Source organism: Lepisosteus platostomus, chromosome 18 (genome assembly GCF_059453375.1).
Source record: "Lepisosteus platostomus isolate fLepPlt1 chromosome 18, fLepPlt1.hap1, whole genome shotgun sequence".
NCBI classification, from domain to species: domain Eukaryota; kingdom Metazoa; phylum Chordata; class Actinopteri; order Semionotiformes; family Lepisosteidae; genus Lepisosteus; species Lepisosteus platostomus.
The window spans coordinates 5,676,856-5,702,628 of record NC_142628.1 but is presented as its reverse complement, the minus strand read 5'-3'; the positions used below and the strand labels follow the sequence as shown (position 1 = coordinate 5,702,628).

The following is a 25,773-nucleotide window of genomic DNA, read 5'->3' as shown; positions in this document are numbered from 1 at the left end:
CAATTTCCCCAGAAGCCAGTTCACCTGCCAGTATGTCTTTGGACTGTGGAACAAAACCAGAGCACCCGGAGGAAACCCATGCAAACATGGGAAGAACATACTGTACAAACTCTGTACAGCCCCTGCAGTATCTCTCCTGTACCGAATGTTCGGTTTCCAAGCTCGTTCATCACTGAGTCTCTCTGTCTGTCTGCGCAGACCATAAGCCGAGCCTTCATGAACGGCAGCTCCGTGGAGCACATCATCGAGTTTGGGCTGGACTATCCGGAGGGCATGGCAGTAGACTGGATGGGGAAAAACCTGTACTGGGCCGATACCGGGACGAACCGGATTGAAGTGGCGCGCCTGGATGGACAGTACCGCCAGGTCTTGGTGTGTAAAGACCTGGACAACCCCCGCTCCCTAGCGCTCGACCCTGCCAAAGGGTAAGAGGCTTAAACCACTGCCGTCTGAGAAGGAAACCCCTGGGGGTCGCCTTGCTGTTGCTGGCCATTTCTTCAACTCAAATTAGTTCTTGAAAGATTTTGCATAAGCACTTTGATCGTTTTCTGCCAGTGGGTGAAGATTGTGGTGATATGTACTGTATTTCAGTAATAGAGCCACTCTAAGTTTATTATCCAATGTAAAGTCCTCATGTCACAATCGCTTGTTATCCCTGAATGTTGTTTTCCTAATTGGTCAAATGTAACCAAATGCATAACAAAGGGAGAGAGAGTTGAGCAGATCCTTCACTCCACAGGGTGATCTACCTCAAATTATATATATAAAAAACTTTGTCACTGTTGTTAAGTTAACAACAATTAAAGTAATATTTCAACAAAAAAAGCTAAACTCTCATTTTTATAAACTATATAAAGGCCTTTTTTGTCACATTTTTAAAGCTTGCGTCCTGGCAGGTGCTTAAGTACAAATATAATTTGCTCATTAAAAAAAAAACATTTCGTCTTGTATTTGAAAAAAAAAGTTTTCATTTAATTTTGGGCTTCAAGCTTTACTTTTCCTGGTATTTTTGTGTTTGTGCATCTGTTTTTTGTTGACTTTGCAACCTTCTCAATCTCATCTACAGAGACTAAAGGTAGACTATTTTGATGTCATGACTAAATAAAGACATTTTAAAGAACTATGGAACAATGACCTCACTGCTGAATCACTTTAACATTTATGTTCCTTGTATTTTAAATTTCTTGTGTGAACATGTAATTGAATTGTGTGTCATTGTAAGACTGAGATTAAGTAATGTCTTGGACAATCTTTGAAGCGCTTATCGGAAAGTTTGTTATTCAAGGGATATTTAATTGTGTTTGAGACTAGAATTCACATTAATGTGTTGTTCAGACTTAGAGGTTGCAAACTCTTGTGACAACTTAAATGAAAAAAACAACAGTAGCTTTCAGTAAACACTGATTTCTGTAAGTCAGAGCTTTTGGTTTGTCTTGTCCTTTCGATTGGGTTATTATTAGCAGGCGTTTTACTCAGTAAACATAATATATTTTAAGTCTAAGTCTACTTGTTTTCTTGCTTCTCCTTTCAGCATGGAATAAACCTATTACTTGTTCCTTTGCAGCCTACGCATGCTGACGCAGCCACCCACCTGTACTACTTATAATATCTTTTCTCTTTTTAAGCTACATGTACTGGACAGAATGGGGCGGGAAACCACGAATAGTGAGAGCACACATGGATGGAACCAACATTGTTACTCTGGTGGATAAACTAGGCCGAGGCAACGGTCTCACAATCGACTATGTGGATCAGAGGCTCTACTGGACAGACCTGGACACCTGCATGATTGAGTCCTCAAACATGCTTGGTAAGATCTCCTCCTAAATTCCCAACCCATCTCTTGACTTCAGTCACCCCTTCACTGGCAAAACAGTATCAACGGAAATTTCACAGGTTCACCTTGTTTCTGCTTAGGAAAACAGCCGAAAAACACTTGTGAGGCTTCATTTGAATGCTGCTGCTTAAGAGCTTCATAATCCTTTCATAACTGCTACACAAGATACTATAATGACATTCATCATGCTTTGAAGGGACATGCGCAAATGAAATAACGTGTGTGTAAGAGGTCATGACATTTGTTTTAGCATATTTTATAGTTCTTGGTATTAGGAGATGCTAAAATGAAAGACATGACCTCTTATGCACATTATATCATTTGAGAATGTTCCTATAAAGCATTACATATGGGATTATAATGTCTTATAATGCATTATGCATGAGATTATAATGTATTGTGTAGCAGTTATAAAGGGATCATGAAACCATTATGCAGCAACATTCAAATATAACAAAAAAAATCATTGTTTTTTTTCACAGTTTTTATTCATTTAAGCCAGTGCCTATTTCCGCAGTATTAAATAAACCTTTAGTACAAGCCAAGATACAATGCTGGTACCTGTTTATACAGCTGAGAGGACTGGAGCAAGTTATTCAAGCATACCAAAGCAATGTCAGCAGCTGAGACTTGAACCCGCAGTCTTCTCATAATGGGTTATGAGCTCTATACACTATTCTGTGCTGCAAATTTAACATTGTTAGAAAGGGGGGTCTGCTTCAGAAACCACACAGTGTTTCATTTTTTCCCAAGCTGGAATAGGGAAAATTTTAACGAGTAATGTGCTGTAGTGTTAAGGATGAGGCAGAGCAAAAAAAAAACCTTGAAATAAGCCCTTTGCCTCTACAGGGAGAGATGAGGTGGTTCATGCCTCTCAAACTCCTTTCTGCGTCCTTAAAATAAGTCTGCTTAAGTCATAAGAGCGATAAATGTATTTGGCATTTAGATTCTGTGTTTCTAAGGGGCTGATCATAATGTCAGTGACCATGGGAATACTGCAGTGTGCTTTCTCTTGGATTCACACAGGGCAGGAAAGAGAAATCATAGCAGATGATCTTTCCCACCCGTTTGGGCTGACTCAGTACCGTGACTTCATCTACTGGACTGACTGGACCCTGCAGAGCATCCAGAGAGCGGACAAGAGTAACGGGCAGAACCGGACCGAGATCCAGGGCCATCTGGAATACGTTATGGATATTTTAGTGTTCCACTCCTCGCGCCAGGATGGCTGGAATGAATGTGCGCAGAATAACGGGCAGTGTGCCCACCTCTGTTTGGCCGTACCTGAGGGATATAAGTGTAGATGTGCTTCCCATTACACTCTGGATGCCAATGGCAAAAACTGTAGCTGTAAGTTTTTCTTTTTCCCCAGTTTCTCTTATTCTTCTGCCTAGATGTCTGTTTCCACTTTGTGTCTCGCATTTACCTGTTCTACGTTTTGTCTGACTATTACTAAGGGTACATTAGTATGTACCATTGAAATGATATTTGTATATTCACTTTCAGCTCTTCTAGGCATGTCATTTCCACCTCACAGCAGCTTTGCATTAACCAGTTTCTCCTGCATCTTAATTTCCCCTATGGCAGCATCATCATGGCAGCTGAAAGAAACAGGTTTGGGCCCTGAGGTGGCACTCGGAAGGAGTGATCTGCTCACTTCCCTGGTGATTCTTACCACCCTTCTCCCTGCTTACAGTTTAGAGAATTGCTCATCTGGCTGTTAAGTGAAAAATGGGATTTAAGAATGAAATTGCTAGTAGTATCTAAAAAGAAAACGTTTTGCAGCTTCCAAAATTGATGTACCTGGTGCCACTCTGGGGGGGTCACCTTTTCCTCATAAAATGCTCAGGTATCTTCAAGGCACTCTCAGAAAACTATGAAGATACTATTCCAGAGACTTACTTCATCACTCTGCTTTTCCACTTTTTGCCTTTTGTTAAGTCCAGAGTGGAAACTGTACATAAAGTAGTACCACGTTAAATACTAAGTTAAACATAATATTGGAACATTTTTAAATCATCTAAGGAAACAAAACTGGTCTTGTAAGAACATTTAGATCAAACTTTATTAAAACTGAAAATGCAAAATGTTCAACAATAATTTTGCAGTACAGTGTATTTAGATAAACCATTCAATGTGTGTGTAAATTTACAAACAGATTAAAAATACCACATCAAACAGGGCTCTAACCTTTTCAAAATGCTTCTTAATAACCCCAAACTAAAACTGGTTACTAGAGCCAGTCAGATCACTCCTTCCGAGTGCCACCTCAGGGCCCAAACCGGTTTCTTTCAGCTGCCATGATGATGCTGCCATAGGGGAAATTAAGATGCTGGAGAAACTGGTTAATGCAAAGCTGCTGTGAGGTGGAAATGGCATGCCTAGAAGAGCTGAAAGTGAATATACAAATATCATTTCAATGAAGATAGAGGAAGGAGGAGGACTGGTGATTTAAACCCTGACCATGAATGTGTATTGCCGAACACTTTCTAATTTAATGTTTCCCTGAGACTGCTATCCTCATAGTTTTCTGTTGTTGAGAAGTAATGCACAGCATGTTTTGTCTAAAAGTCTGTGAGTCACTGCGTTTCATAACAATCTGCATTCCAGCCATGTCTAGGTGGACTGGCTATATCAAATCCAGGCCTTCTGGCTCCTGGCCACATTGAGCACTAGGCAAATGGAACACAGGGGTGGAGAACTCAGAAACCGCTGATTTTTGGATCTGCGCTTCATATGTATTGAACATAAGCAAAGCATTTAATATTGGGGATTGCTCAAGGACTTTTTTTTGGCTGAGGATTAAGGCCCTTTTCTGCCCTAATGCATACCTGTCTTTACTCTGTAATGCTCTTTGATTGAGTATTATAAGAGGATTACAGTTTGTATCATCAAAAGAAGTTATCTTTCTCTCAAAACAAGTAAAAAAGAAATATACAAGTCTTTGATTAAATCCAAATGAAAATGTTGGATATGAAGGTTTGGCCTTTTATAAAGGCAGATATGGGAGACTTATTGGGTCCAAAGACACCTGCAGTAGTTTATGATGAACATGTATGGAGCATAGAATTTGTATTCAGGATTTAGGTTACATGGTCTTTCATGATACTAAAATCTATATTATAATGAACCCCTAATTACAATGCAAATAGTATGCAATGCAAATAGTAATCAAATATTGAAATAAGTAGTGCAGCACACTTTTCTCTCAAAACCTCCCTGAGATATAATCAGGGCATTTCTACACGAATAAATGCAAAACCGATGACTTTTTATTACTGTTCAGATTACAGGATATCTTGTTCTAATACTTACCAGTTTTCTGAATGTGGCCTTTACTGCCTCATAGGATCCCCAATCCACAGCTGTTTAGTGACTGGATGATTAGTTTCTAAGAGTTCACTGTTAGATAATTTGAGTACATTTAGAAAGGTCTAATTATAAATTAGATGAAGCAATTACAGTATGAACCATCTTTGCTGCAAAGATTACTAATACCTTAAACTAATTCAACAACAGCTATCTAGAGTTTACGGATGAGTGATTAGGTAGCCACTTAAATGTCATCAAAGCATTTACTACACACCTGGGATCACACAGATGTTCTGTGGGACAAATATATCTCTGTCCTGACTGTAACTAAACTGAATTTGAATTTGCATCCCCCGAGTCTTGTTTGCTTGTCCTGAAGATGTTCCCTTGTATTGCCGCAGTCACCTGTCTTCAGGATTTGCAAACCTGAATAAAATCCCCCTCTAATAATTTCTGTTCCTGGCTAAAAAGATTTAAATCCAGTTAATCCATCCCAGTACGCTGTTCTGGGTCTCGGAAACAATAGTACAGCCATTTATATCATTTTGTTTTTGACATGTTGACTTCCTCAATTAATGCTCCCCAACATTTTGCAGCTCCTTCTAGCTTCCTCCTGTTCAGTCAGAAAGCCGCTATCAGTAGGATGGTGCTGGGAGAGCAGAGCCCGGACATCATCCTGCCCATTCACGTGCTGAGGAACGTCCGAGCTATCAGCTACGACCCTGTGGACAAGCTTATTTACTGGGTGGATGGACGACAAAACATCAAGAGAGCAATGGATGATGGCTCACAGGTAGCCACTGAAATATCATCACAGCGTTTATTACATGCTAAAATTGGACTAGGGAATTGCTTCTTGGGCAGCATGCTAGGACAGTGGTTAGCATTGCTGCTTTGCAGCTGTGGGGCCCTGGGTTCAATTCCTGACTGAGGATGCTATCTGTGTAGAGTGTATGTGTTCACCCTGTGTTTGTATGTGTTTCCTCTGCTTGCTCCAGTTTCCTTCCACAGTCCACAGACATGCTGGTCTCTGGGCAAATTGCCTCTGGTGTGAGTGTGTGTGTGTTTGCTCTGCTGTGCCTTGTGTCCATTTGCTTGCTGAAATTCACTGGAATTGGGTGAAATGGTTAGAAAAAAGGGTGGATGTAATTATATCTTTTATATTACTTTAATTGTTGTTAACTTAACAACAGTTGAAAAGTTTTTTTTTTTATATAATTTGAGCTAGATCACCCTGTGGAGTGGATCTGCTCAACTCTCTCTCCCTTTGTTATGTATTTGGTGACATTTGACCAATTAGGAAAACAACATTCAGGGATAACAAGCGATTGTGACATGAGGACTTTACATTGGATAATAAACTAAGAGTGCCTCTATTACTGATATACAGTACATCTCACCACAATCTTCACCCACTGGCAGAAAACGATCAAAGTGCTTATGCAAAATCTTTCAAGAACTAATTTTAGTTGAAGAAATGGCCAGCAACAGCAAGGCGACCCCCAGGGGTTTTCTTCTCAGACGGCAGTTTATAAAAATATAGTTTTCATCAGCGTCCTTCCATTTACACACAGCTCCTCTGTCCTTCTGCTTCTTCTAGGCTTTCGTGGTGGTGTCTTCCTCCGGCCACCTTCAGAACCCCGATAAGCAGCCTCATGACCTCAGCATCGATGTGTTCAGCCGGACGGTGTACTGGACGTGTGAGGCCACCAACACCATCAACGTTCACCGGCTTGATGGCAAATCTATTGGCGTGGTGCTGAGAGGGGAGCAGGACCGGCCTCGCGCTATTGTGGTCAACGCAGAGAGAGGGTAAGGCTGCCATGGGCATTTGTTATACTGTGTTACATCTTCTCAGTGGAGCTGGCAGCTGAGTCTGAAATCAACTTGGAGTTTGGGGCCTGGATATACTTCAGAAGATGATAATACAGTTACTCCTGCATTGAGTGAAGTTGCACGGTTGGATCCAGCATCATCATTTATTTGGTAGTCATCTGTAGCAGACAGCAAAATGTTTGCAAAGTAAGAGGAAGACAAATGTACCTGTGGATAAAGAATGGAACCACCCAGATATAATCCTTCAAGTATAGTAGCTTCACTCAAATTAAATTCACAATGAAGAAGCATTATAAAGAGCATGAAGAGTGACGGTCCTGAGTGGTGGAGGACTCTCAAGAAGAGGAAAAATGGATGATAAACGAGGGAGGGAGATGTTGTGCAGTGTGCTGTTAGAGGAGGACATCTGCGGATTTGATTGTGCGGTGAATATTTATTTGTACGTTTTATTTTTAAAACTGGTTACTTTACTTAATGTGGCACTTTTAAGAAGAGTAATTGGCTTATGATTGGTCATTTGTGATGTGGTACTGTATTTACTTTTTGACACAGGAGATACTGTTTAGTGTGTTTCAGAGGTAAATGAACCACTCCCTGTGTAAGCACTAGAATATTCTGAAATCCGCTTGAGCAGTTTCCATATCCATGTGTTCAACAGATGGACATATGATTTTTTTTCCATGTGGTTGAGTGTGGTCAGGGGTTTGGTTGTCTGCTCTGTAATTGCCTGCCCATTGTTAGTGTCACTGCCATCACGGTTAGCACAAGTTCCCTATTTATAGCATTCCTGGATATGCTTGGGTGTGGTAGCCATTGACCTTTGGCATAATATCGGAGGCAAAGGAGAAATGAACAAGCAAGTGTGTACTATAAAACAAAACAAAGCATTCACAAGGCAGGCAGGAGAACCAGATGCAATTACGACGAAGGTGGTATGTTTTTCAGATACAGTAACGCTCACATGAAAGAACGCAATTGCGAACATGCTGTTTTCTTACTTGCTTCGGAGAGTGTGCCTTTGAAGTAAGACATGTATCTCATTGACAAGTGCTTATTTTTTCATTTACTTAAATCCAGGCAGGGTGTGTGGAATTCCCTTGAGTATGTGCATCACTATATATATATACACTACTAAAGCTTAGTGAATGGAGATTTGTTGATTAAAATGAAGGGTTATAGTGTAGGATAAAGAGAAAATAAATGTCCTCAAAGAGAACTTGAAAAAAGAAGAAGCATAGATGTCAGGGTGAATTTGTTAGCTTATGTTTTTTTTTCTGTAATAAGGATATGTTTTAAAATTGGAAAGACAGTTTTTCTAGCTTTTTTAATAGCCAAAATCCTTTGTCTAATTTGTGGGGACTTTGCGTCAGATATTGAAGGAAAATAAAATACAGCCTTGACTCGTTGATTATGATGTTTATAAAGGGGCAGCGCTAAATTGCAAGCAGATGATTGCAGGTTTTTTCTTATTTTTAAACTCGCAAATACCACAAAACCAGCTGCTCTTTTTGGAGCTCACCAGCTGCGCATCGTAAGATTAATGTGACATCTATCAAAACAAACTGAAAAACACCTCTACTTAATGAGCACGTGCAGTCCTGCAGTTGTTTCTCAAGACCCACAGCTGAATGTTTCAGTAACCCTGCGTTTACCAGCCATGACAATCTGAGCAAGCTGCCTGGCTGCAGGCCCTTTGTCATTTTCATTTGTAGTCAATCCCATCTCTCCATGAGAACGTCAATATCAAAGGTTACATCCTCTTTATTTCCTTTGGGCCATCTTTGGAGTGTGGGAGGAAATCAGAATACCCGCAGGAAACCCAAACGGATACGAGGGAGATCATACAAACTCCACCCAGACAGCGCCCCAGGAAGCCCTGCGAGGCAGCACGGTCAACCACAGCGCCACTGTGCTTCTCTCCAATATCTTGCCTCCTTTATTTTACAGAGCAGAAGGCAATTACACTGAAATCAAGGGCTACGTTTTGGTCCAGTGCAATTTTCTTGGTCTTAACAATTGCCGTACTGCGGACCCCCAGGTACATGTACTTCACCAACATGCAGGAAAGGTCCGCAAAAATCGAGCGTGCTTCCCTGGACGGCACTGAGCGCGAGGGCCTCTTCACCACCGGACTGATCCGACCTGTCGCCCTGGCTGTTGACAACAAGCTGGGGAAGCTCTTCTGGGTGGACGCCGATCTGAAACGCATTGAGAGCAGCGACCTGTCTGGTGAGTGCATGGGCTAACACAGTGGGGCTGTGGCACAGGACCGCTGAGGAGCGTGTGGGTTGTTTTGACAAGAATCCTGAAAAGTAAAAACAATGTTTTTATTAAAAAAACCTTTCCGAGATCTAACTCATGGAGACCTCTCCCCTTTCTGTCCACTTCAGAATGTACAGTATTGGAGGGTATGACAGGATAGAAGTTTGACTTTTCTTTAAAAAATAAAATGTAAGTGGGGTTTTAGACTTGAGTGTAATTCAAATTGTTCCACTTTCACATTGAAGAAGCTTTTATACAGAATACACTGGCCCTGGAGCCAAATGGATGTGAAGAGCAGTAGTCAGATTTGTGGCTGTGAAAGTGTTGTGGTGGGATGGCATAGCTCTGGCTTGGTAATTAGTCTTTTTCTGCCCTACCCTTTTCCTTTTCTCCATCTGATTAGCTCCCTTGAACATTCATGATGAAAGTTGGGCTAAAGTGCCCTGAGATAATGCATCCATAACATGGAAGATATCTGGCCTTTACCAAAGAAATCGCCGTCTTTGATCTAGTCACAGAAACTTGATCTTTTGAAGTTTCTTGAATGTCTTGCGAGGATACTGCATCTCTGCAGGTCCAGGGACCCAGAGCTGCTAGCAGAACTGACATGCCTTACTTTTCCATTAATTCTTTCCAGTAAACTGTTTTCTACTGCTCCCTTTCCTCTATTTGTAAAATACCAAGTAAGCCTTCTGTGCCAAAGACTGTAAGTTATAATACATTGGTTATATCATGTGACTGTACTCTGTATGAGGTGGCATCTAAGAACATTCTTTTGTACAATACAATCGTTTGAGATTCTTGGTATGAAAGGTTCTCTATAAATTAAAGTTTGATGTTGTAGAGGTATGTTTTATATCAGTAGACACCAAAAAACAAATACCTTTACACTTCTTAATAGATTAAATGTTTGCATAACACTGTGATGTTGAACAGACATGCTACTTAACACAGCTGACCACTGTTACAATTGTTTTAAAATATGGATTTTTATATCCACATACATAAAGTCACCTGACAAAATCAAAGAGGACATAATCTCTGTTGAGAGTTAAGATCTGAAGATTGCATCGCACTTTCAGAATTTGCTCCATCAAAGCACACTCCGTCCACTCTGCTGTCAGTGAAGGACCGCCTGCAGTTGTAGTACCTGCAACTTTATGATCCAATTCCAGAAGCATGGCAAAATCCAAGTGTTTCTTACTCTTCCCAGGTTTCAGTGGAAGCGATATGTGATTTGATCTTCTTTATCCCCGAGATGATTCATGACCAAAGCTTTATGAGTTAAAATATGTCAACAATTGTAACTAAGCTTGATGGGGGTTTTTTTTTCCGAAATTGTGCAGCCTAGAGACCAGGAGGCTTTGTAATTTTGGGTACTTCTTACGATTGCACTGATAAGTAATGCATCACAGATACTTTTCTAGGGCACCCAGTGTTGATTGAAGTGATATATGTAGGAGGGTTTGTCTGTGTAGACAAGAGGGAACTACGTCTGCTTAAGAAGACAGTTTTAGGTGGGGATGAAATGATTACAGGGGACTTCAAAAGAGGCTGTCATTTCATCTTTATTGTAATTTGGCAGGTGCCAGACAACTAGGTATACTCCAGATGCAGTACAAAGGTTTGATGTCTTCAGCCTGATGAGCACACCTTAAATACAGTCCACTGATCAATCAGCAGATCATAGTTGACTTTCATTTTTGTTTTACAGTGCCTTTTCCTGCTGTAAATCAGGTGACACGTCATTTGCAAATAATTTAGCGTCATCGGAGATTCCTAAAACAATGGTGATATTGAAGAGATTCGGCTTGCCAGTTGTCCCTGAGACCTACAGTACATAGACATTTCATCTCTAGCATTTCCTGTAAATAAGAAATCTCTCTAAATCTCTGCCGAGGAAAAGGTTCTTTGTGCACCTTGGACTTGACTGCTGGGAGAACCTTGAAAAATGAAGTGACTTCATCAAAGCTAACTGTACAACACATAAACATTTGTGGAGGCATATAACAAGGAAAAAAAAACATTCTCCATACACTACAAATACCAAGGCTTATATCTCAAACTTTGTAGTGCGGATGTTCACAACAACTTTTTAAATTATTTTTATGTTCTGTCAAGCAGAAATTCTACACTGACTTTTCCTTTCCAATGATCCCAAGAACTGTTGCCCAATTTGATTAATAATTGCCACATTGCCAAGCCTAGTACATCCTCTGTGTTTGCATTGCATGTAACAGGCTTTGATGTGGGCAGGGAACATGATCTTTACACTCAGGCTCTGTGGAAGTGTCAGTCTTCTTCTGGGCCATCCCAAAGGGCCTCCTTATCTTCTCTGACAACATAGACCAATTGGCACACAGAGAAATCCCCCAGAAGGTTACAGGTTATAATGATTAATAGAAGTGTAATTATCATATCACAATCAGTGAGTTGCAGAAAGTGTGATAAAGTAACCACTGGTATGACTAGCTTGTTTTATGGCCCCTGGATAAATGAGGACCTTCCCATTTTTACTTCAGTTGCAAAAGGCAGCTTTGAACAACATTTTCTAGCCTTAAGATCAAAGCTGATATTGTGGCAGATCAATTTAAACAGAAACAATGAAAGAGAACCATGTGCTGCACATGCACAAACTGCATCTCAGATTGTGATATAACTGGAAAAAATGTGAAATTATGAAATGTTGAGGCCCAATACAGACTTCTTCAGAAAGTTTTACCAAAAGGCTTCTCCAATTAAGGGGATTTTGCTTGTAATGACATAAGGAAGCATTCCAGTACCATTTCTTTTTTCCTCCAGCGTAGACACTTCCACTGAATAAAAGGGGAAGCATTTTTTATTACAAAATTTGCATGTGCTTCTTCGCTGCAATTTTGTAGTTGTACCTTCCTCTACAAGTGATCTAGAGCTATGCCCGTGTTAAGTATAATGTGCAATTGCAACTTGGTTATATGCATCTCCTGTTGCTCTTTAAAACAGGAGCAAACCGCATCACCCTGCAGGACTCCAACATTCTGCAGCCCATGGGGCTGACTGTGCTTGGAGAGCACCTGTACTGGATTGACCGGCAGCAGCAGATGATTGAGCGAGTGGACAAGCTCACTGGGGAGAAGAGGACACGGATCCAGGGCAGGATCTTCCACCTCACCAGCATCCACGCTGTGGAAGACATGGACGCCACAGAGTTTGGTAGGTTCTCGCTCTTGTCTTTTTTCCGCCTTACAAATTGAGAAACACCTGCAGAGGCTGTTTCATCTAGGTCTCTGTTATGTTTGTGTCTCTCCCCGGGGGAGAATCTGCCGCTAAATGCTAATTGCTGGTGCTTCCTCCAGCATCACACCCCTGTTCCCGTGACAACGGAGGCTGCTCTCACATCTGCATCGCTAAGGGAGATGGGACTCCTCGCTGCTCCTGTCCAGTCCACCTTGTCCTGCTGCAGAACCTGCTCACCTGTGGAGGTACGCAGAGATCCCCCTGCAAAGTTTTAGGGCAACGATTTTGAACTCCTAGTTTTAAAATGCTGTAATGAGCTTACTTCCCCGAGACAATTCTTGGATAAAATTTGCCGCCCCCTCAACCTTCCAATAAGGTCTTGGGTCCAGAAAGTCTGTATTCTCTCAGCTGTCAGCCCTGCAAATTTCAACACACCCAGTCAAGCAGACACGTGAATGCCCTTAAAACGCATCACAAATCATTATGCTTATTTTAATATAATAAGCTCCTACCTACTGTATGTTCTTGTCTTTATCAACATGCTATTCATTATCAGGAATTTTTATTATCTTTCATTTATTTATCATTTAGCTTTGTGGGGGCACATTCAAGGGTTAAATCTGCTTTGGCACTTGTAACCAAGGAACAAGCACTGTTACTGCGGTGGGACTCTTACACAGATAGCTGCAAATGTTTCAGCTCCCTCTTGTGGAAAAGAATGTGTCTTTTGTTTCAGGGGAGTCTGAGAGATTGTGGTTTACTTATTTAAATAAAAAACACAAATGATAACACTTATAAGAAATGTGTACACATGCTTGATTTAGTTCCACAAAACCATATGACATGTTTCAAATGAAATCCTGACTCTTTATTTGGGTGTGAGACTCTGAGGGCCTCACGGCTGGGTTACGTCCATTGTTACCACATGTTAGGGAGATATGTAGATAAGCAATTTGCATATAGATGTTACTTGGGAAACTGCTTGTGTCTACAGACAACAAAGCCGCACAAGTGCACTGGAAGGTAATATACACAGGATTAAATTGTATTACATGTATATACAGGACCAAATACTGCGCTGTGTGCCCTACCAAACTCCAGGGGGAGGCCCTGTAAACAAATCACCAGAAAGTACAGTATAGCTGTGACCCCCACTTTTCAGTTTTTATCAATGAAAAACTCTCCTGATATAAAGCACAATGTTATTTTCTCAAATATAGTACTTTTTGACTGAACTCTAGGGATATTAGACTAAAGGGAGATACAAATGTTTAAATGTTATTTTCCAGAATATTCTGTTTTTTTCTTCTTCTTGTGCACCAAGAAGAAAAATGCCTAAATAGAAATGAAGCTTCAACAGATTGAAAGTATTTCTTCACTACATTGTGGTCACCAACAAAAGTCTTGTGGTGGTATATCAAAGGTCAAAACACACAAAAGTTGCTGACTGGAAGGTATCCTTGAAATCACAGAAAAATATGGCATGTTTTGAAATATTATTACCAAGAAACAGAAACGCTCAGTACAACCATCTTAAACAGAGGCTCTCCTTCTCCTGGACGTTCGCGTCAATGAACATGTGTTGAATGGTCACGTGGACAGGGCACACCTTGTTACAGGAAGCAAGACCAGCCCACTAGTGGGCTGGGAAACTGACCATCCTGCACTGTAATTTGAGGGCAGAGTAAACAGCTGTGAAAAGAAGCTTTCTGTATTGAATGTTGGTAAATGTTATTCTTATTTTTAATGACTCTTATTTGCTTGTGATGATTCTGTTGGACTTCACTAATTACATTTTAGAATGTCATTTTTCAAAGTGGAATGGGTCCCTTTCGATTTGATGGCAGACACCTCGCCTTTACACCTGTTCCTTCACCTTGGGATCCATGCATATTTTATTCACACCTTTCTCCAGTGCGCCTCATACATACTGTCCTTCTTTTGTACCCTTGAAGTATATGAAAATATCCCTCCATCTGTTTTCTATCCCATCATAATTTCCATCCATCAGTTCAGGATCGCGAGGGAGCCTGAGCCAGCCTTGGCAAGCAATGGGCAAAGGCAGGGTACACCCTGGATGGGACGTTTGTCCATCACAGGGAAACATAAATATTCATATTCTTTTGCATATGAAATTGGCATTTGACTCCCCTGTTTGTTTGTTTTTGGTCTTTAATGTACATTGCACACTGATGAACGTATGTTCTGATCCCGTGTGCCTGGCAGAGCCGCCCACCTGTTCGCCGGAGCAGTTCACCTGCGCGACGGGCGAGATCGACTGCATCCCCATGGACTGGCGCTGCGACGGCTTCGCCGAGTGCGACGACAACAGTGACGAGGAGGACTGCCCCGTCTGCTCCGCCTTCCAGTTCCAGTGTGAGAAGGGCCAGTGCATCGACGCCCGGCTGCGCTGCAACGGAGAGGTGGACTGCGCGGACAGCTCCGACGAGCAGGACTGCGACAGTACGCCCTACCGCCCGCCCGCCTGCCCGCTCTTTCTCCTCTCTCTCTCTCTGCCCGCCAGTGCCCGAGACTAGGGCGACTTCCCGTCCAGTTGCGGTCTGCGCGTCCTTTCGTGGAAAGTGTGTATTTTTTTGTTCAAAAAGGACGTGACACACGTATATGAGGTGCCATAAATAAACTCTCGGCTACCTCCCCTTGCAGCTATCTGCCGTCCAAACCAGTTCCGCTGTGGAACCAACCAGTGCATTCTGAAGAAGCAGCAGTGCGATTCCTTTTCGGACTGCAGCGATGACTCAGACGAGCTATTCTGTGGTGAGTTATGGGCCTTTGAGGACTGAGCATCGAGCCGTTGTGGGGATGATATCATGAGTCTGAGATCACTCACTTGTATATTCTCTGTACTTAACACGATCTTGATTTCTTACTGCTCTGCCCTAAGTAAGAAAGAACACAAAAATCTGAGATCAGATTGTTTGAAATGTCGCTTACTGTAGAGGTGACTTCAGGGGTGTTGTGTATTTTTAAAGCACACAACCAACTTACAATGTGGTTAAAATCCTTTTAACCTGAACAGGCGACAACAATGCAGACATTCGATGTTCAGTGGAAGCATGTCATCTTTCAGAGACCTTTTTTAAAATGAAGTCCCCCTTACTCAGCTCTTCATTCGTGCCATCTGGAAAGCAGTGTAAACAGAGGAGAGTCAGTTTTGTAAGATGACGTGGTTCAATGCATTATGCATTTTTAAAACGGCTGAGTTCCCTGCTTTCTCTTGTGCTTACTAACTTTTCAGTCTTCAGTGTATGATTCTGCACTCACTGTATCTCAATCTATTTTGGCAGAGTATAACTCCCCGCCAAGCGATCTTCAGGCCCACAGCAGCACCATCGGACCAGTCATTGGGATCATTCTCTCAGTCTTTGTTATGGGAGGGATGTACTTTGTGTGCCAGCGTGTGGTCTGTCGCCGCTATAAGGGCCCCAATGGAGCTTTTCCAACTGAGTACATCAGCGGGACTCCCCACGTTCCCCTCAATTTCATCGCACCGGGAAGTTCGCAGCATGGCACTTTTACTGGTAAGAACTTCGACTCGCCAGCTACAGGCACAACTTTTCCCTTTGTACGTATTCCCTTCTCTCTACTTTCTTATCCATTTCTTCAAACACTGGAGTCGTTAATTCTGTGAAATACTTGAAGTCAGATAACAAAGGGTCTGGCATTTGTCCTGCACATTTTTTTTTAACTGCTAAGGCATTGAAGGAGATGAATGTTGAAACATCTGTTACCAAGCCTGATAGGAAAACGTCTCAAAGCCTTTTCTTTTGCGCCAGGTTACAATTTACTCCATATGCTTTGCAATACCCAGTGCTAATTCTGGGTTCTGATAAATCAGCGAGGGAAAACGTTGCCTCAGATACTGTCTCATCTAGCTTTCAAAAGGCAACATGTTCTTTCTCAAAAGAAAATGTATGTTGTTTAAGATTTAGTTGGTCTGTAAATTACACTGGGGTCCTTCAATCATGAAGCACAGATTTTAAAGTACGTGATTCCAGGGTGACTCCTAAACTACGTGTCTCCTCATACTTACACCCCACTGTTTTTTTGCACTGAACTCACAGTACTGCCAGTACTTTGATTTTGCACACCTCTGCTGTCTGGAAGCTGCTGAAGGTTACAGCTGTTACCCATGTTCCAAATTGTCTTCAATGTATGTCGTTTATTATGTCATCATTATGCCTTCAGTATATTATCTGTTATGCCAGATGTCATGTGAGGGAAACATGTTCAAGGTTTCTCGTGGACTTGAGGTTTACAGTTTCTACTCATAGGGCAAAGCTTGCAAAACATCATGCCAGTCATGATCCCGGCCATACTGCTCCCTCCTGGCCCCACTGCAGAAGGGGCTGCAGTCATGAGGAGCTGTGTCCATCTGACTGCTGCTTTAAAGGTGCTCTGTTCCAGTTCGAGGCTCATGACTGGCATGGTCACAGGGAGATCAGATGAGATTGTGGGTACGCCCCAAGGGGCTGTCTCAGATTAATGTGGGTGTGCTTGACTGATGAACTGCCAACCCCAAAGGGCAAAGAACTGAAACTGGGTATGTTGTATATTTAAAACAATAGGGAGCCAACCTTAGTGGGTGGCACCAATGAATGGAAGTGGTAACACATTGTACAGTAGATGCTTAAAGCCACCGAGCTGGGACGATCTCAACAGCGAGGCGCTTTGCCTCTCTCCTGTAAACCCTCCACCGTCAGTGTGTGTGTAACGTCTGACATCGGTGTGCCCGTGTGTGACTGCCCACACAGGAATCTCCTGCGGGAAGTCCATGATGAGCTCCATGAGTCTGATGGGCAGCAGTGGCAGTGGGGCTCCGCTCTATGACAGGAACCACGTGACTGGGGCGTCCTCCAGCAGCTCAGCCAGCACGAAGGGGACTTTCTACCCTCAGGTACCTCACGGCTTTCTACAGCGCAACACAGGGGGCGTGAAGAGAAGTGCTGTTCTGGCAATCGGGAGAATCAGGGGCCCGGGTTCATACTTTAAGTGGTGCACTTAAATAATTGTATGTTCCTAAAACATTTTCATTCTTGGGTCAAAGTTAAGACATAAAAGAAAGCATCTTAAAGGCAGTGCATCTTTACTGTTTGGGGTTACGTTTTGACTTTGCAAATGCATGAGAGATGCTTCTTCAAGATTTGAATATGCCGGCTTGTGACTCGTTTCAATTTTATTCTCCCCATCTTATCACAGATGCACTCACAACCTATAATCGCATCATTTTATATAATATTAAAGATGTAGTGCCTTGTTTTTTTTTTCAGAGCAAATTAGGCCAACAGTATAGTGCTCCCAAATAAATGTGTTTACAATCACATCATTCAGTTATTTGTGCGTTAGAAAAAGAAAATGGTGCACTCTAATCCATGCAGGTAAATTATACCAGCACCATTTTGTCACTCCTTTGAGGGATTTCTTTAATGACTCATTATCATTTTCCAGTGTGGTCTTGGAAACATTCAGTAGCTTGCTTCTATGAAGCTGCTCATTTATAATGAAGTAAACCGTACATCTATTTGCATCTGTTGAAGAGTAGGCTGATTTGTTTTGAAGATTTACAGTCCCTTATAAATTTATGAAGCGGGTAAGTTGCCAAATTGGAACTATGAGCGTTTTATATTTCTAAAATTTCTGTTTGGATAAAGCCAAGACTAATGCTGGGGCACGTGGTTATCCAATAAGTCAACACCTCTTTATTTTTTAAATAAATTAAAACTTAGAAACAAAATCTCTGCTGGAAACAGAAAGCTTACTTTTATCTTTTGATCTGAGAAAACTCTCTTTTTGGACTTACATTTAAACATAAGGAAATCAGACTGTGCAGAGGAAACTGCAATTTCTGTGGTATCCTAAAAACATTTCAGATTACAGTTTTGAAACACAGCAACAAATTAAGCAGGCATGTGAGTTCTCCTCTACATTAAAGGAACACTTAGAAGATTTCCCAAAAATACCAGATTAAGAGATTCACTTGCCTTAGTGAGGTAATAAGCTAAAATGGCAACTTTTTAACCATGGGTCCAAGCCAGTTTTCCTATTTATGAGCGAAGTGTTACAGCAAGATATGTGTAAAACTGCAATATTTTGTGTTTTTGTTAAACAAAAACTGCAAAGTTTTCTACACGTCTATATGCATAATATAATCAAAAAGAAGAAAAGCTTCTGATTTTATTTTAAAAAGTGCAACCACTCTGGACCCTGTGTTGACTGTGTAAGCAGAGAGAAGTTGGGAATTGGAACCAGCTCCCATTCTTGACTCAGCGTTTCCTGTTGAGATTTTGGTGATCTTGCAGTGTACAGATGTATACACATCTGCATACCGCAGACCACAAGCTTTTATCCCCTGCCAACCCACAGATATAAACGCCTTTTCTTGTCTGTTGGTTTGATCTCTTAGATTTTGAATCCACCTCCATCACCAGCTACTGACCGCTCTCTGTACAACACAGAAATATTTTACTCCTCCAACAGCCCCTCCACAACAAGGTCTTACAGGTACGTAAGAACCATCAATTTCCATCCTTCTCTTTTCTGACCACTGTTCAGGGCTGTGGAGTAGCCAGGGCCTATCCTGGCAAGCAACGGGCGCAAGGTAGGGTCCGTCCTGGATGGGCTGCCATTCCATCGCAGGCCATCGTCCTTATTAATTGAATTATTATAAGTCGTATGCCATAGTTTTATATAGAGCATCTTAAAGAGATTACGAAAGTGTACTTTATCGGTCTTTCAAATTTGGAAGTGCCAATCTATTTTTTAAAATCCGCCAGCAGCTACCTCTCCTGCCCAGAAGAGTAGGCGACACGCTGCCGTCTTCCTCTACCGTTCCTGTTCTGTTCCTGATCTGTTGGTCACCTGACACACTGCCCCACAGCACCTGACAGGAGAGTTTGTGCTGACTGGAGGGGTCCGCAGCTCTCTCACTGATGTCACTGCAGGCCTGCAGGTTCCTGGCAAGCCACTGTTTGCCAGGAAGCTGAAAGGGCCCAGCCTGCCCTCTTAGCCAGAGGCTGGCTAATATTAATCCTACCTTGGCGATGCTCTCCCAGGCGTGCTTCTCCGTTTGGCAGCTGATTAGTGACGTGACCCAGTAGCCTGCACTCTGGGAAGCGGCTTGAGCCGCTCAGGAGCCCCAGTTTCAGCTCGACTGTGTCCATACTCGTGTCCTCGGGCTTTGATTCCTTCTTGTTGGCTTGACTTGTTCTCAGGCCCTATCTCCTGCGAGGCATAGCCCCACCCACGACTCCCTGCAGCACGGACGTGTGCGACAGTGACTACACCACCAGCCGCTGGAAGACCAACAAATACTACATCGACCTGAACTCGGACTCCGACCCCTACCCTCCCCCCCCCACGCCCCGGAGCCAGTACCTGTCAGCGGAGGAGAGCTGCCCCCCCTCGCCCTCCACTGAGAGGAGCTACTTCCACCTGTGCCCGCCCCCTCCTTCACCCTGCACTGACTCCTCGTGACCCTGGGCACAGCCCCCGCCGCACACCTGTAAATAATTTTAAATATGAACAAATCAGATAATTATATTTTAGTAATTTTCACTAATGGTTGTTTGTTTGGGAACGTTCGGGGTTTAATTTGGAGGGGAGGGGGGGGAGTTGATAAGTGTGTGTACAGTACTTCTAAAGTGAAGTCTGTCAAGCCATGTGAAATCTTTGCACAGCAGAAGTGTATTTATAACTTTTTTTTAAATTGTTTCTGTTTCTTCACAACATCCCCAGCTGTCCCCCAAGGCCGTGGCGCAAGCCACCATTGCACTTGGCTGAGTGTGTTGCCCATGTGAGAGAAAGTCCTTTTTTTTTTTTTTTTTGTACGTTATTTTTCTTAAATAAGGAAAGAAAATGCCAGCATTCTTTCCCATCATTTGGACAACACTAAAGCTTCTACACATCTTTTACGTGTAAATAGAAAACTTTCAATAATGTGTTTTATATTTCAATACAGTGGCCATGACTCTTTACAGGCTGAAATTTGTATCTTATTTTGCACACATACTGTAATCCCACAATAAGATCCGAGTAACTTTTATCCTCCAACAGGCTCAAGTGTTTTACTCTGGCAAAACAGTCTCTGGAATCTACCATCTTCTTTCGCACAGTGACAAAGTACCTCTGAAAGATATTTATAGCATGGCTCCAAGGTTTCTGATTTTGACATTGCAAGTTACAGAAGGTACTACTACTACTAGACAGGGCCAGTAGGTGGATACGTCTGGTTTTATTTTGGACATTAAATGCCCATTTACATGTAAGTAGCTCCTGCACCTGTGTATTAGGTGTAAAGGTATGTTTAGCCATAGAGCATACTGTATACCTCATTTTGAAGTTAGGAAAATTGCAAGGTCTCTTGAATATGTTAGTTTATTCTTTTTTATATGTTTTTTTAAATGGTAGAGGATTTTAGGGAGCATTTTGCAGACATATGTTTTGGGTCTCGGTACCTGAAAAAAATGAGTTTTTACAAGTTTATTAAGGGTCACAAGAGGAAATCAAGAGATAACACACCTAGGACTCAGCATAAGAAGCATGATAAGGTGTCTGTCTGGAACAAGCTGCCCACCAATGTTATTGAAACCCAAACCTTGTGTTGGTTATTAAAATAAACAGCAGGATGAGACCCTTGAAAGAATTGGATACTCCGTAATCAAGTGAATAAAATGGACCCAGTGATTGCAACAATGGTAAAAGTCCTTTTGGAAAACTATTATAATCTCATGTTCTTATATCCTACAGTATCTCTATCTCTCTGTAAACCCTCAAAGACTCATGCATAAGCATCAACAACAGAGAACTTTGTGCAAGAGAACACCGTTCTATACTGTATTTGCTAAGGTTGCAAGTGTGTTAGGAATGATATTTACAAAACTATTCAGAAATGTTTATAAGACCATTCAACTACAGTTATTCATCATTTTATACGTTTGTTAAACACTTATCCTAATAAGAGGGAGTTCTATTTTATTAAGTTCATTTAAGGTACAGGGTGCTAATACTATTGTCTGTGGTTGCATATAGTCAACAACTCACTTCATGGAGCCACTGTATGTGGCTGCGCTGTTCGGCAGTTTGTGGATAATCACTACCTTTAGAAAGGCTAAGAGATACTGTATGTGACTTCTCAAACTCCTGCACTTCAAAGTTAAAAGTAGTTGCTTGGACAGGTGGAAGTTTCACTCCAAAGCAGGAGTTCTGACCAAGGTAAGATCACCGTGTTTCATTCCAAAAGTGCACCGCGTGTTTGCGGGTTATTCTGAACAGTAATATCTTACGGCTAGATGACCTGCCGGTCAGTCACTGCTTTGATGACAGTTATTGGGGGTTTTGGTGTAGCAGGGTTCATAATTGGGCCATCATTTTCCACCCCAATATCGCTAGTAAACGTCAACCATACACTGCATTGTAATTATTTGCTGTAAAAACCTGGATAATTGTGAACCATGAGCCTTGATTATGCATAGACATTTTTTTTAACAGTTGCCACAGTTTTATGTGGTTGTCATTTGAAGTTCAAGGTCACCCCAGGGACTAAGTGCTTGAAAAGGGCTCTCTCTGTCATTGTGCATTCTCGCTGGGGACGTGTGGTGAGCCACTTCACTCTGCACATACCAAAACCATTTCAAACAGAAGTATTGTAAATATGTATTATTACATTTTAATTACAAAGTTATTTTTAATTATTTTGTGTGAATATGATCAAGGCCATTCTCGTGCTTCTCTGTGAACTATTTTGAAGTCCCTAAGCATTTTATTCATTCTGCTCAGTTACCAAAACAGTATGTTTGCTGCTAATGTACATATAAAAAGATCAGTTGAAAAAAAACGACAAAGTCAAAACTCACTTTTATCAGTACAGATTTTATAACAGTAAATATTATACAAATGTTAAGAAAAAATCATAAAGTTTAATAAGTTATTAACCTTCCATAGCACATTGCATTATAAGCATTATTTTATGTGTGTACTACATTTTATATATGTATATTATAAAAAAGTTCTAATTTTAAAGTGATGTTTATGGAATATTCAACACATTACCTTTGCTTTCATGGTCTGGCTTTAAATTTTGAGAAAGCACACAGCATTGCGTTTAAAACTATTTGAATTGATAAAAATAATGTGAGGTATGCTGAACACCACATCTGCTTTTTAATCCTAAGAAATGTGTGTTGTTTGTCTTCCTCCTTGATCATTTGGGAAAAGATGGTTCTGTTGTCACCATTGTAATTTATGCATGTGGGTCCTGTATTTAGAGATCCTTGGTTTTCCGTCCGCAATAAGTTTGGGGCAAAAAAACTAAATATTGTTTAGATTTTCTAAAGAAAAATCACTCAGACCTTGTCCCCCAGTTTTGGATTCTGTTTTCCTCTTATACCTGCAAATTAAACCTAAGCAGGAGCATATCTAGAAGTGTTTCTTTTCTTTAATTGAAATGTACTTTACAGCATTTTAGCTCTTCTTTCATATGACTCGCATAGTGTATTCCTGTTTTAGAATAACTGGTGTCATGAAGTGTGCTGTTCCAGAGAAAACAATCCTCTTAATGTTGCAGTTTTTGAAAGTTCAGTTTGGCTGAACAAATTTTTTGAATGCTGAAAAGGAACATATGGCTTTTTATCTGTCAACCAGTTTCGGCACATAATTGTACAATAGGATTCCTAGTTATGAAGTACAGATAGAATCTGTGTTGATCTATCATTGAAAGGGGAATTCTGGATAGGAATTCTCAGGTAGCAGAGTTTTGTATGCATCTCTTTTGATCGAAATTCCATTACTCAACGATTACCAAGCTGAAAGCTATACAGTGAAGCTTCACACTGTGTTGTCTTGCATGGTTCATTTTGATGGGCTTCAGTTGAGAGGCAATAGAGGTGACAAAAGAAAAAAAAAGTAACTATTATATTGTGTGGAAAGGATCGTTAAACTGTATAGAATTGTCTTGTTGCTATTGTATTGTCAGGTCTTCATATTCTGCAGAAAAATGTTTCCCTTTTGTAGAAGAAAAGAGTTTGCATTGAACCCTGTAGGTATGGGAATGAGAGAGGTCTTTTAATGGTTTAGATTTTTTTTACGTTAGCTTATGTAACTTTGTTCTCAGTAAGGCCATGTGCTTAAAACATGTTTTGGCTCTTCGGTTTGGGAATCATACAAATACACTTTTCTCTAGCCTGACTTTAAACGTGTTGGCTGTATTGGACAGGCTTATCATTTCATTTTTGTTACTGTCAACTTCATGTATTTGTGATGTGATCATAAAAAAAACAAGTTCTTGAATGCTTTACTGGAATCCCAAAAATCTACACATGGATGGTGATTATTAATTGCAGTAGCAATTTTACAATGCGATGGGTTACAATATGTAGCCAGATCAGTTTTTAATGCACAGAGACAGAAAGTGGAAATTAAATTATGGTTTTAATTAAAAGAATAACTGAGGAGAAAGATCTCATGTGAATATAATAATTCTATATAGTTTGTGTGATTACTTTATTCATTTTATCCATTTAAAATGTTTTCTAAGAATTCTAATTAAAACTGTTTAATGTCTGAATCATACCAATGATACTGTACAGAAATGCATGGCATGTTATCAATGTTTTTAATACAGTGTGGTTGAGCCTTGAAATCAATATGTGTTTGGCAAATTCAAGCAAACTCTGACTATTGCCAAATAAAGCACTTATTTTTAAACCTTTCTAAAAGCTACATGCACATGATGGCTGTATGATGATTATGTGTAGAAGCAGGCTATGTAATGTTTACAATACTGCTGGCCATGACACTGCAAAATGATAAAGAATATTTTGACATCCATTACATGGTGTACTCAAACAAATGCTCTTTGCAATACCTCTCACAAAAGCATATTCTAAATATCAGAATAACCTAAATTGCCAACTCAGAAGATGCATTTTTCTTCTTCAGGTATTACTTTTTATTTTGCCTTAAAATACCAGTAAAAATACAAATATTCTATATATCTATCAAGACTGGAATTATTTTGTTAACTGTTGAAATGTGTTTCTGTAAATGCCTGCAAAAGCAGCACAGGCAGCTTAAAACCCTCATTCAAAAATTCCATTTTTTTCTTTGACATTTGTAATACATTTTTTATACATGCAAGGGTGCCAGTTAATTACACACCAAACAGTCAACAGTTTGTAATCAAAGAAGATACAAAACACATACTGTAGCTCTGTCCATCCTGATTCATAGTCAAAAAGGAAAGACAAACCCTCTCTTCATTAAGATAGTGGTATTTGGTGAATTAAAGAATTTAAAAAACACGAAACTGGGGTGTCTCCTCGTGAAAAAAACTATCAATGGTTCTTATTATTCCCAAATTCAATGGAACCTGGGTCTTCTAAAGACCTGTTTCATTATTTCTAAGTTACTGACACTTTGTTATCATCATACATTTTTTTTCCACAGCGTAAGTTTTTTGTATTTGTTTCTATAATTCCTTAATTAAGGAAAAAAAAATTTTTTTTGCTTTTTTCCTTAACCTGTATTTGATTGGGGAAAAAAGCAATACAAGTTTTAAATATAGTTCAATCAGATCTTTAAATTATGTACCATTTTTGTTAGCAGAACATAGCCTGAAACTGCATCCTCCATTTTAACAGTTATGTGTCTTGCTGTGAAGCAGATGGTGAAGCCATCATCAATCACTCTAAAATCTTCACCAGATATACCTCTCATTGAAGCAACATTAGTAGATTTCATGTTATGACCAAGAGTTAGCTTGATTCTTGTATGATTTTTCTTTGCCTTGTATTTCATGTATAAAGCCTTGTAAATTAAAATCTTGCAACTTTTGTTAACTTTTGTATTATAGCAATTTTTATATAATAAAGGTTCTATTTAAGGAATTGCACGCAACATTTATAAAATGAATGCCTTTTAATAAAATAAAAGACTTTCATTCACAAATCCTTAAAATATATTCATTTAGAACTCATTAAATTAAATTAAAATTACAGAATTAAATTAAGAATTGTTGTTTACCACTTGTTTAGGTGCAAAATGAATAGTCTTATTATTATGCTAAGGAAATGCAGAAGTCCATGTGCTAAATAAATATTCTCCACAACACCATTAATTTAACATTTACAAAAAAACGTGAAAAAATGTGAAAGAAAAACGGGTAAGATTCGATTATCACATAGAAGATAGGTTTCTCAAATTCAAGAAGTTAATATGAAAAACATGACCAAGTGGGCAAAATATAATTTCTTTATGATAATTAAAATGCTGTTATCTTTATTCTGAAAAGATATTCC

The 25,773-nt window shown here is 40.4% G+C and overlaps 1 protein-coding gene across 1 annotated transcript in view; it reads left to right on the top strand.

The window, feature by feature from the left end:
• Positions 1–25,356, top strand: part of lrp5 (low density lipoprotein receptor-related protein 5) — a 73,810-nt gene extending 48,454 nt beyond the window's left edge. The window contains exons 10-23 of the mRNA XM_088612086.1: positions 199–425; positions 1,626–1,810; positions 2,864–3,187; positions 5,746–5,942; positions 6,750–6,961; positions 9,024–9,214; positions 12,230–12,439; positions 12,583–12,708; positions 14,690–14,926; positions 15,128–15,238; positions 15,769–16,002; positions 17,236–17,378; positions 18,885–18,982; positions 19,693–25,356. Of these exons, the coding sequence (XP_088468212.1) occupies positions 199–425; positions 1,626–1,810; positions 2,864–3,187; positions 5,746–5,942; positions 6,750–6,961; positions 9,024–9,214; positions 12,230–12,439; positions 12,583–12,708; positions 14,690–14,926; positions 15,128–15,238; positions 15,769–16,002; positions 17,236–17,378; positions 18,885–18,982; positions 19,693–19,954 (2,757 nt within the window). The 3' untranslated portion in view covers positions 19,955–25,356. The remainder of the gene's footprint in view (positions 1–198; positions 426–1,625; positions 1,811–2,863; positions 3,188–5,745; positions 5,943–6,749; positions 6,962–9,023; positions 9,215–12,229; positions 12,440–12,582; positions 12,709–14,689; positions 14,927–15,127; positions 15,239–15,768; positions 16,003–17,235; positions 17,379–18,884; positions 18,983–19,692) is intronic.
• Positions 25,357–25,773: the final 417 nt, after the last annotated feature.